Below are 11,076 nucleotides of genomic sequence, written 5' to 3'. Positions count from 1 at the left end.
CATTCGCGCCTACGGTGTCCACGGTAGGACAAACCGGTCAGAATTACGTGCGTATAATTTATTAATTTAAGCTTAGATTAAAGTTGGGCGTTTTTTAAGATATCCTTTGATCTAACTAGGCTATTAGTCCCACAATTCTCAGATATACTACAAATAGTTTGAAACTAATAAAATACTTACTTGGATGATTGAAGTGGTAAAAACGCTCATGCGCGAGAGTTACGACAGGAAGCAGGGACGATTCTAGGATTTTCATTTAAGTGGGGCTTAGCCCCCAGTGTGGGTATAATAGTAAAAAATTAATTAATTAATTAATTAAAATAAAGGTTTGACTAAAAGGGTATGATGGTAAACTTATTGCAGCATGCCACTGTATGGCATAGATGTGTATAACATTTGAGAACTGAACAAGCCAAAGATCTTCCTGATCACACACACACACACACACACACACTCACACACACACACACACACACACTTGAACGCGCTGAAAGACGGGGAGGAGCCGAAAGTCTGCAGCTGTCTTCATATGAAATGTAAAGGGGACTGAGGAGATCACCAATTTGTGTAGAGTTTATGGAGAATCACATAATTTTTTGGGGGCTGAGTAGAAATGTTGAGTAGAAAAATGCAAACAAGGTTGCCTAGCAAGCCGTAAACAAATTACTCCTCTGTCATTTAAACCAGTAGCTATGTATGTCTGCTAGCCATTCTAGAACCTTCCATTTGTTCTCTTGCTGAAGTGTTCCTCAGTTTTTTAGTAGGATCAAGAAAAGTTATCAGTACTTTTACTCTTTAGTTGTCAAGCGTTATGCTGTGAATGAATAAATGTCAGTAAATGTTATGTCGTCTATTGTATACAACAATGCTAGCATCACTTTGCTTCCATAGCAGTGTTTCTTCTGGAATGCTAGTATTTTATTCGTAAATGAACGTCCACACAGTAATATATCGGTGTATACACATTTATTCAGATAAACATTCAAGTCACAATTAAAATCTTCTTTACTTTCAATTCAATGTAGATGAGGTTTATCCTGTAGCGCCTCTACTTCTCCAGAATTCTAGCACATCTTCACTACCATAACACAGCCATTTTCTTTGTAGTCTGTATAAATTACGCAAACAAGAATAAAATGCTGATGTAATGAACCTCCACCCATGATTACTGTATACAGTCATACGCATAAGACTGTGGTTTCACTTTAATTATTAAAAAATCACACTGAAGTTTTTCAGCAGCGGGGTTAGCATGGTTGTAGTATGACTTATCCTTATCGTGTCAGTGCCACGTTGATTCATTTTTCTCAGAAATGGATCGGGAATAGATTTGTGTTGCTCGAAGACTGGAATGAAAGGCTCCATGTCCATTTCCCAAGAAGACAAGATGGTTTTCGTTATCTTACTTTTTAGTGTCCTGAACCTTCTGAATTTCCTGTAAAGGGTCAATAATAAGGACAGTGAAATACGGACATGACAGCATAGATGATGAAGAATTGGTTCAATAAATAAGGAAATGTACACGAGCTCATCTTCACCCCAAATATATGTAAAAGCTAAGCAAACTTCAGACTCCATTTTTGATTTCTGTGCAGAATTACCTCGATAAGAGCACTTTTAAGCTTCTCGTAGGCGTTTTCCAGATCATCGTTAACGATGACAATGTCGAAGATGCCTGGTTCCTTACCTGCACAGAGAGAGAGAGAGAGAGACAGAGGATGGTATAAGTACAAGCAAATAACTAGAAATAGAAATAAGGAATTTAAGGAATAAAACACCCCATGTCATAATGGTGGTGGGATGAAGCAGTGTTACTGTTACCACTCCGACACTGACCGACAAACCGTTTTATTCCTTTTATACTGCAGAACTTAGCCAACAGTTACAATATTTTATTTGTTAAAGATGATCTCATACTTTTTGCCGATTTGTAGTTACATTTTAATGTTTAAGAAACAAGTTAGTTCTTGTAAAGACTGATTTTATAGCAGCTATAAAACTTAAAACCTTAAAAAAAAAAGTCCCAGCTCTACCTCTGACACCACAGCGCTGACACTGGAGACTCCTTCCTAACATTTTCTTACAGAAAACCTCAACACATCAACAATTTCACATGATAATGTATTAGAATTAGTGTGTTAATATAAACCCGTTATTTGCAGCTGCACTACGGTCTGTTCTAGAAAATAGATCAACACCTTCGCACCAATCACAGTCCAGAATTCAAGGGATTCATTTAAGACTTACTGAGCTCCATGTCGATACGGGCCGCTTCCAGACGTTTCTGTAGACTTTCCTCTGTCTCTGTCTGTCTGTCTCTAAGACGCTTCTCCTGAAAAACAAATCAAAACACTGTTTTAATGACTGTGTATCAATTTATTAGACTATAACCTAGAGCTTCACCTGTCTACCTATCTTCATTCAGCCATTTCCAAATAAAAGAATACTGTCAGTTACTTACCAGGATCTCCATGGAAGGAGGCTGGATGGAGATATAGATGGGGTTCAAGTCCGTCTGTTTGATGTTTCTCACCCCTTGAAGGTCGACATCCAGAATGCAGATCAGGTTCTGGGCCTGAACGTCCTCTACGGCTGACTTACTATCAAGAGAAATTACAGGATTTATTAATATCCTAACTAAACAATTTTACAGACTTCTGCTACTTCTGTGTCTCGCCGTGAGCATGTTTACATGGTTCATATATTTTGACCAATCAAAAAGCCACCAAGGTGGAGATATCAGATGACTAGTTTGTAGCAAGAGAACATTGAGTTGTTTGTAACCGCTTGCTAGCTGAAACACCTGAAAAACTTTCTGACAACTTTTTATAAATGACCTGTGACCTGCAAACTCATAATACTGTACCATGGTACTGTGAGCCAATAGCAAACAGGGTTCTGATCGGTGTATCCCGGGGTAGAATTTGTCATTATCATTATCGTTTACTCTGTTAACATCAGAGTTGTATTGTCCATGGACATCTAGTATCTGATTGTACTGAAATGTCAGGTATTGAGTCCAGAGTTACTTTTGCTGAGCGAACAACCAACATCCTGAGCAGCTTCAGTGGATTTACCTCAGATGAACTACACATAGAGGTACAGAAAGATGTGTACAAGACCAGATTGCCTTCTCCTGAGCTTCTATCTACTCCTAAAAAACATAGCAGGATGACAGCCCTCACCTAGTGCCATACATGTTCCCAGAAAACACTGTGTTCTCTATAAACTCGCCGTTATCGATGCTCTCCTGCATCTTCTCCCGGGTGATGAAGTGGTAATCTGTGGAGGTGAGCAGACGGAGCAGGATTAACTGTAATCCACAGTGGATTAGTCAGGTGTGTTATACCGTCTCGACACTGTTATGTGATGTATCCCAACAGCCAAGGGTGGTGGAATGACCTAAAAATCCACAGGGTGATACACACACGGCACAGAAAACACAATCAAAGGTAAAAAAAAATGACACACACATGTCTACAGAGGAGGTCACTTTTACAGGTCTTCAAAGAATAGTTTTTTTAGCTGCAAATGCTGTAAGTGTATGATCACCATACCAGCTCATTTACTGTGAGCTAGCAGAATCAGCCACTAAAAATCTTTTAAATAACATTATGGTAGTAAGATTATTCTCATAAAGCTTAACATCGATGATCCCTTGTGCAAAATATAGAACGTACTGACATGCCCTTCATCGTACCGCTGTTAAATGCTAATAATTAGGCAGCTATAGTCACTCAGGGAAAAACAGGAACATCTAGAAATCAGAGGGGGCTATTTTCAAAAGCTTTTTACTCCAAAGTGCATCCTGACATTGATGAAATCTTCAAAAGAAATGCAGTCTGAATTGAAGACGATATTTTGGATATTTTTGAAAAAAGATGAAAGTAACCCCCGTCACTCTGCGGTCAACTTTGATTGGACTAATGGATGATTTCTGAATTCAGATCTACACCTTCAGACGATACAGAGGACAGGACGTCTGCTACGGGCAGTAACGCTGCCCCCAGAAGCATTGGGAGACAATTCAGTCCTACAGAAAAACAAAACAACAACAACAAAGGGGACAAAAGACGTCAATTTTTAAAAAAGTTTTTCAGCCCATCATTTTCAGACACAGTTCACTTGGGAGTAAGAAGCATCAACTCTCAGTATCTTGTAATATTTAATCCTCTGGTTGTGTAAAAGGGAATCAGGGTTTAGAAAGGTTTTAAGGAACACAGCGGAGTCTAAAATTCCTATTATTATTTTAAAACGGAGACAAGTCCATTGTTAACTGTGTGAAAAATTCTAGTCGATCAGTCTAAATGTCTTTGTCTCACACTGATTCTTAATCGTTTTGAAGAGTCATATTTTTGGAACTCAGATGTTTAGACCCAGCTGTACGATCATAACCTTATTTTTTTTATTATAAGATCTCATCATTTTTATGTTCACTTTTATACAGTCATTGGCACATTTACCTTTTCCGTTTTCTTCTCCAGGACGCGGATTCCTGGTTGTATCTGCAAGACAAACGATCAGTCTTGACGTTCATAAATTCATTAGAAGCAGTAAAAAAGGTCATTCGTTGCTTTATTCGTTCATTTTTCTTGCCGATGGTTCCAGTGAGAACAAGCCAAAGATTTCAGTTCCAACAGGGTTCCCGGCTGTAGCCAAATAATATTCCATGCTCTGAGCTCTGAACAATTTTAATCAGCTCCAAGTTTTCCTCATAAAAAATCCAGTTTCTGTGTCTCATACCCAGAACATTATTCTTTCTGTCATTAGCCATGACTCATGACCATGAACACAGATTTATTAGTAAATATAAAACTAAGCTCCTGCTTCTCTACCACAAACCAATTCTGCTGACTTGATTCTTTTTTCCCCCAGTCCATTATTACATTACTCATGAAAGATCCCAAGATATTTAAACTCATCCAGAAGAAGCAAATTTTCTTTCCTCACAACTATAGGGAGCATCCAGCTCTTCTCCAGAACAGAACCATGGACTGAAGGTGCCTCTAGAGCTCCATTACACTGGACAATACAGTAGCCAGTAGCCTCCACTACACCTTAATACCCTGTTGATAAAATCATAATATTAGATCACACCCTTTAGCCCTCTTGCCAGTTTAACAGTCCAAAGGCATTTCCTGCAATTTATATGAAACTTGGAAGAGCCATGTTAATGAAGCCACAACATCCAACACCTTCAAAATCTTTGGCCTAATCTCAAAATTCCAATTCCAATTCATCTCCTGTTGCCTTCCTGATATGAAGATTTCATAAATTGCCATTGATTATCATGGAGTTGGAGTACTCTCAGCATGTCCACAGAGATGGTGAGAGAGCTTCCATTGCTCAGCAATGTTTCCAGATGATGGCAAGTGATTGGACATTCAAGCACCTGATTCACAACTTCCATTTTCCACAAAATATATTATCTCCTTAAGGCACAGAGCATTATAACAGCCACTCTTGTGTCTCTTACTGCATGGCCTTCAAGCTGGGACTCCGTGCACCCATCTATGGCATCCACAGAATAGGAAAGACACCAACCGTGGTGGAGATGTTTGATAGCTAATATTACATGTACAGCTTTTGGCAGACGTTCTTATCTAGAGCAACACTTTTATTTATCTGAGCAGTTGAGGGTTCCTGGCCTTGCTCATGGGCCAAGCGGTGGCAACCTGGAGGAACTCACAACCTTCCAATCAGCAGTCTTAAGCACTGTGCTACCACTTGCCCGTAATATAGGTGTTCTAACTAAGACTAAGCTTATCCTAACCAGCAAAGTGACTTTCTACTGAAGTGACTTTCTAATCCATCTAAAACAGTTCACCCAAAGCTTATTGCCCAACTGATATTGCACGTAACCCCTTTACCTGGATCAATGCACATAACAGTGGCATTGCACATAACAGTCAGTAAGAGCTTGTGTGCTGCTAGGATGCCTGGCTCCTGGTAGCTCTGAGATGGGATCTACTCTGTTTTGGGTGGCTTAAGGTTTATCTGCAGGTCAAGTTAAATAGCCTTTATTTGCCACATATACATTACTGTACAGTGAAATTCTTTCTTTATTAGTTTATTAGCTCAGCCATGATTCAGCTCCCCTTAAACAGGGTGGGTTGGGGACCTTGCTCAAGTGGCAGCTTGGCAGTGCTGGGGTTTGAACCAGATCTTCTGGTCAACAACCCAGAGTCTTAACCACTTGAGCTACCATCACCCCCTATAATGATAATGGTGGCCATCTTTTAGCATTATGGTCTTTGTGAAATAATTCTGAGATACATTCATTACTATGGCATTTGATTTGTAAAAGTTAGTAAGACAATAATCTACTCAGTGTCAGTGAAGACTTCAGATGAAATCACTTGCTCTTTGTTGACGAGAACCACCTGAGCATTACTCTGCTATAACATTATTTTATGGGTTGTTTTTTTTGAAACACCATAAAAATGTTTTGTGCACCATCGTTTGTAGCTATTAGCCAGTTGCTCTAAAGGTCATGTTACAGATCTCTGCTTCCTCCTCTCGTGCTTCCCTGACCTACTGAAGGTTTGGTAGGTAAGCTTGTTTGGATGAGGGAATAAGGACAGCTTAAAGATAATTAAAGGCAGCACATGGCACTGTTGCTTACGGGAGACACTGAATCCGAACACTCCATCATATTCCTGCATCAGCCTCTTGAGCAGAGTGCTTTTCCCTGCTCCGGATGGGCCGCTCAGAACGACAGGCCTGGGTCCTGGCATCTCTCTCTGTGAAATAAATCAAACACATGATAAAACTGTGGGGTCACATAGGGTTTGTTGCTTGGACAGGTGGGAATATTGGTTTAGTAGCTGACAGTGGATACTCAAATGTCAAAAAATGATTAGTCAAGTGTCATTAAACAGCTAAAATCAGGGGTGGACAAAACGCTAGCATGGACAACCAGGAAAAGCATATTATGTGTCCATTTTTTTATTGTAGTTTATTTCTTTGGCCAGTTTATCATGTAGAGTCACCCTTATCATCCTATTGCCTTCCACAGTGTCATTTTATTTGCTAGAGGAAGATTTTATTTGCCAAATATCCATTCTTTTCTGCACATGTTTGAAAGTTGGCACAGGGTCAGTCATGATAGGGCACCCCAGAGCAGATAGGATTTAGGGCTCAAGCACCCAACAGTGGCAGCTTGGCAGTGTTCAGGCTTGTACCCCCAACCCCCAAGTGAGCCAGAGCCTTAACCATCGAGCCATCACTGCTTATGTGTTTATATTTAAGTATAACATGTTAGTGGCACCATACACCATGAGAATATGCTACTTGTTCCCAATCCCATTAACAACAAATCCTTACTCTTGTCCATTTTTCCTGCTTCTAACATCAACTTTGAGGACAAAATGTTCACTTGCTGCCTAATATATCCCACCCACTAACAGGTGCCATGATGAGGAGATCATCAGTCTTATTCACTTCACCTGTCAGTGGTCAGAGTGTTATGCCTGACCGGTGTATACTGTGTAACATAACATAACTGTACATTGATCATACAGGCCAGAAATCTGACTATTGAATGAAGAATGAGGACATTAGACATAAATATATAAAGGTGTACAAAGTGAACAAAAAACCTAATGTTTATAAAATCACAGTCCTTACCTTCTTGCTGATACTGATGGTGCAGGGTTAGCGTGTGTGAACTAGCAAGTTTCCTGTGTGATGTTCTTGCTGTCTTTCCTGATGATATTGTAACCGTGTGTCCCAGTGAACCAGGATGGATGAAGATCATTGATAGAGACTTCAAAGCTCTTCTGTAAGTCGCTCTGGATAAGAGAGTCTGCCAGTGTGTGTGTGTGTGTGTGTGTGTGTGTGTGACTCTCAGACTTACTGCTCATCTTAATGACAATGACAATCACAGTCACCCCGCCTCCCACTTACTCCAGCCAATCAGCTTGCATGATATAAAAGATCTCCAGAGCACGATATTTCACACAGATTAGATATATTACTAAGATCTATCTATCTATCTATCTATCTATCTATCTATCTATCTATCTATCTATCATTTTTGTCCTTTCATATTAATATCCGCATGGTCTTTCTCTGAGGTGGGCGGGGCTGAAAAGTTGTCTTGACTTTTAACTCTCTCTCTCTCTGTCTCTCTTACATTCTCTCTGTCTGTCTCTCTCTCTCTCTCCCTCTCTCTCTCTCTCTCTCTCTCACTCCCCCTCTCTCTGTTTCTCTCTCTCTCGGTTTCTTTCTCTCTGTTTCTCTGTTTCTTTCTCTCTGTTTCTCTCTCTCTCTCTCTCTCTCTTTCTCTCCTTTTTTTGGCCTCAGCTCAGCTAATTAAACTTCAGCAGGTGAGTCCACTCTTCTCAATCATGGGATTTAATGACCCAGCATCACTGACCTGACCAGAGCTAATCCTCAGTTAACCTAATTCCACACACACACACACACACACACACACACACACACACACACACACACAGTTTTCTATTTGACTTTAATGAAGTGTGTGTGAGTCGAGTTTCATTATCTTCTAACAGAAACCACTCTCTGTCATGCTGCTATAGTAAAGTGTCAGCACTTTGTAGAAAGAAAAAGAAAGAAAAATAAACTTTGTTGGGGGAACATCACCATCACTCCATCACCATCACTCCATCACACCATCACTCCATCACCATCACTCCATCACACCATCACTCCATCACCATCACTTCATCACACCATCACTCCATCACCATCACTCCATCACACCATCACACCATCACCATCACTCCATCACACCATCACTCCATCACCATCACTCCATCACACCATCACTTCATCACACCATCACACCATCACTCCATCACCATCACCATCACTCCATCACACCATCACTCCATCACCATCACTCCATCACACCATCACTCCATCACACCATCACTCCATCACCATCACTCCATCACACCATCACACCATCACTCCATCACCATCACTTCATCACACCATCACACCATCACTCCATCACCATCACTCCATCACACCATCACTCCATCACCATCACTCCATCACACCATCACTCCATCACCATCACTCCATCACACCATCACTTCATCACACCATCACTCCATCACCATCACTCCATCACACCATCACTCCATCACACCATCACACCATCACTTCATCACACCATCACACCATCACTCCATCCCCATCACTCCATCACACCATCACACCATCACCATCACTCCATCACACCATCACTCCATCACCATCACTCCATCACACCATCACTTCATCACACCATCACACCATCACTCCATCACCATCACTCCATCACACCATCACTCCATCACCATCACTCCATCACACCATCACTTCATCACACCATCACACCATCACTCCATCACCATCACACCATCACCATCACTCCATCACACCATCACCATCACTCCATCACACCATCACTCCATCACACCATCACCATCACTCCATCACACCATCACTCCATCACACCATCACTCCATCACACCATCACTCCATCACACCATCACACCATCACCATCACTCCATCACACCATCACTCCATCACTCCATCACACCATCACCATCACTCCATCACACCATCACTCCATCACTCCATCACACCATCACCATCACTCCATCACACCATCACTCCATCACCATCACTCCATCACACCATCATAATCAGTGATGGTGATGTTCCCCCAACAAAGTTTATTTTTCTTTCTTTTCCTTTCTACAAAGTGCTGACACTGGAGACTCCTTCTGTTAAGTTGTACACGTCCCTGTGATGAGCTGTTGCTATGGAAACGATAAGTATCAGAGTGAGCGCATTAATATACCCTGATCAGGCATAACATTATGACCACCTGCCTGATATTGTGTTGGTCCCCCTATTTGCTGTCAAATTTTTGCCCCCTATTTGCTGTCCCTGACCCGTCGAGAACTGGACTCCACTAGAAGCTGTGCTGTGGTATCTGGCACCAAATGTTAGCAGCAGATACTTTAAGTCCTGTGGTACATGTCAAAGTAACATCCACTTGGATGGCAGGACCCAAGGTTTCCCAGCAGAACATTGACCAAAGCAAGACACTACCTCCACTGGCTCACCTTCTTCCCATAGTGCATCCTGGTGTCATGTGTTCCCCAGGTAAGAGACGTCCATGCACCCGGCCATCCACGTGATGTAAAAGAAAACATGATTCATCAGACCAGGCCACCTTCTTCCATTGTTCCGTGGTCCAGTTCCGATGCTCATGTGCACAGGGGTCAGCATGGTTACCCTGACCGGTCTGCAGCTATGTGGCCTCATACACAAAAAACTGTCCTGCACTGTGTATTCTGACCCCTTTCTATCAGAACCAGCATTAACTTCTTCAGCAGTTTGAGCAACAGTAGCTCGTCTGTTGGACCGGATCACACGGGCCAGCCTTCTCTCCCCACGTGCATCAATGAGCCTTGACCGCCCATGACCCTGTTACCGGTTCACCACTGTTCCTTCCTTGGACCACTTTTGATAGATACTGACCACTGCAGACTGGGAACACCCCACAAGAGCTGCAGTTTTGGAGATGCTCTGATCCAGTGGTCTAGTCATCACAATTTGGCCCTTTTGGTCAAACTCGCTCAAATCCTTACTCTTGTCCATTTTTCCTGCTTCTAACATCAACTTTGAGGACAAAATGTTCACTTGCTGCCTAATATATCCCACCCACTAACAGGGGCCATGATGAGGAGATCATCAGTCTCATTCACTTCACCTGTCAGTGGTCATAATATTATACCTGATCGGTCAACACCTTCTGACCAATCAGAGTCCAGAAATTAACAGCTGTATTTCAGGATTTGTGAGCAATAATCTAGAAAGTCATTTTCAAATATTTAGCAAATAAATGTTATGGTGTTAGAGAGAAGGTTTATAAAAGTGTACGATTGAATATTAGGATATTTTATAAATCACTTGTTCTACATGTGATAAGAAACAGATCCATTACATTTAGAGATGTAAGTGGAAAACCGTAGATCATCATCATCATCATCATCATCTGGAATTCATCCTGTTCTTCTACAACTTTCTAGATGATCCATGACGGA

At 41.4% G+C, this 11,076-nt stretch overlaps 2 protein-coding genes across 2 annotated transcripts in view; both read right to left on the bottom strand.

Annotated features, from left to right (window-relative positions):
* The window catches only part of mutyh (mutY DNA glycosylase), a 23,660-nt gene extending 23,347 nt beyond the window's left edge, over window positions 1-313 (bottom strand). The window contains exon 1 of the mRNA XM_058390273.1: window positions 181-313. Within this exon, the coding sequence (XP_058246256.1) occupies window positions 181-256 (76 nt within the window). The 5' untranslated portion in view covers window positions 257-313. The remainder of the gene's footprint in view (window positions 1-180) is intronic.
* A 737-nt stretch (window positions 314-1,050) lies between these two features.
* On the bottom strand, window positions 1,051-6,737 carry guk1b (guanylate kinase 1b). Its single transcript, XM_058390508.1, has 7 exons — window positions 6,626-6,737; window positions 4,464-4,505; window positions 3,186-3,282; window positions 2,462-2,600; window positions 2,248-2,332; window positions 1,602-1,687; window positions 1,051-1,435 (listed from the first exon to the last, which is right to left on the bottom strand). Exons 1-7 carry the CDS (start codon window positions 6,735-6,737, stop codon window positions 1,403-1,405), a joined length of 594 nt encoding a protein of 197 aa, XP_058246491.1. The 3' UTR covers window positions 1,051-1,402.
* Window positions 6,738-11,076: the final 4,339 nt, after the last annotated feature.

The sequence above is a fragment of the Hemibagrus wyckioides genome, linkage group LG05, assembly GCF_019097595.1.
Source record: "Hemibagrus wyckioides isolate EC202008001 linkage group LG05, SWU_Hwy_1.0, whole genome shotgun sequence".
NCBI classification, from domain to species: Eukaryota; Metazoa; Chordata; class Actinopteri; order Siluriformes; family Bagridae; genus Hemibagrus; species Hemibagrus wyckioides.
Note: the sequence above shows the minus strand (reverse complement) of the source record. Positions and strands in the feature narration are given on the sequence as shown.

Coding starts and splice junctions, on each gene's coding strand:
- guk1b (XM_058390508.1), bottom strand. CDS start 6,737: ATGCCAGGACCCAGGCCTGTCGTTCTGAGCGGCCCATCCGGAGCAGGG. Junction 2,601..3,185: donor GGGAACATGTATGGCACTAG/GTGAGGGCTGTC, acceptor TTCTCTTGATAG/TAAGTCAGCCGTAGAGGACG. Junction 1,688..2,247: donor CCGTATCGACATGGAGCTCA/GTAAGTCTTAAA, acceptor CTCTCTGTGCAG/GTAAGGAACCAGGCATCTTC.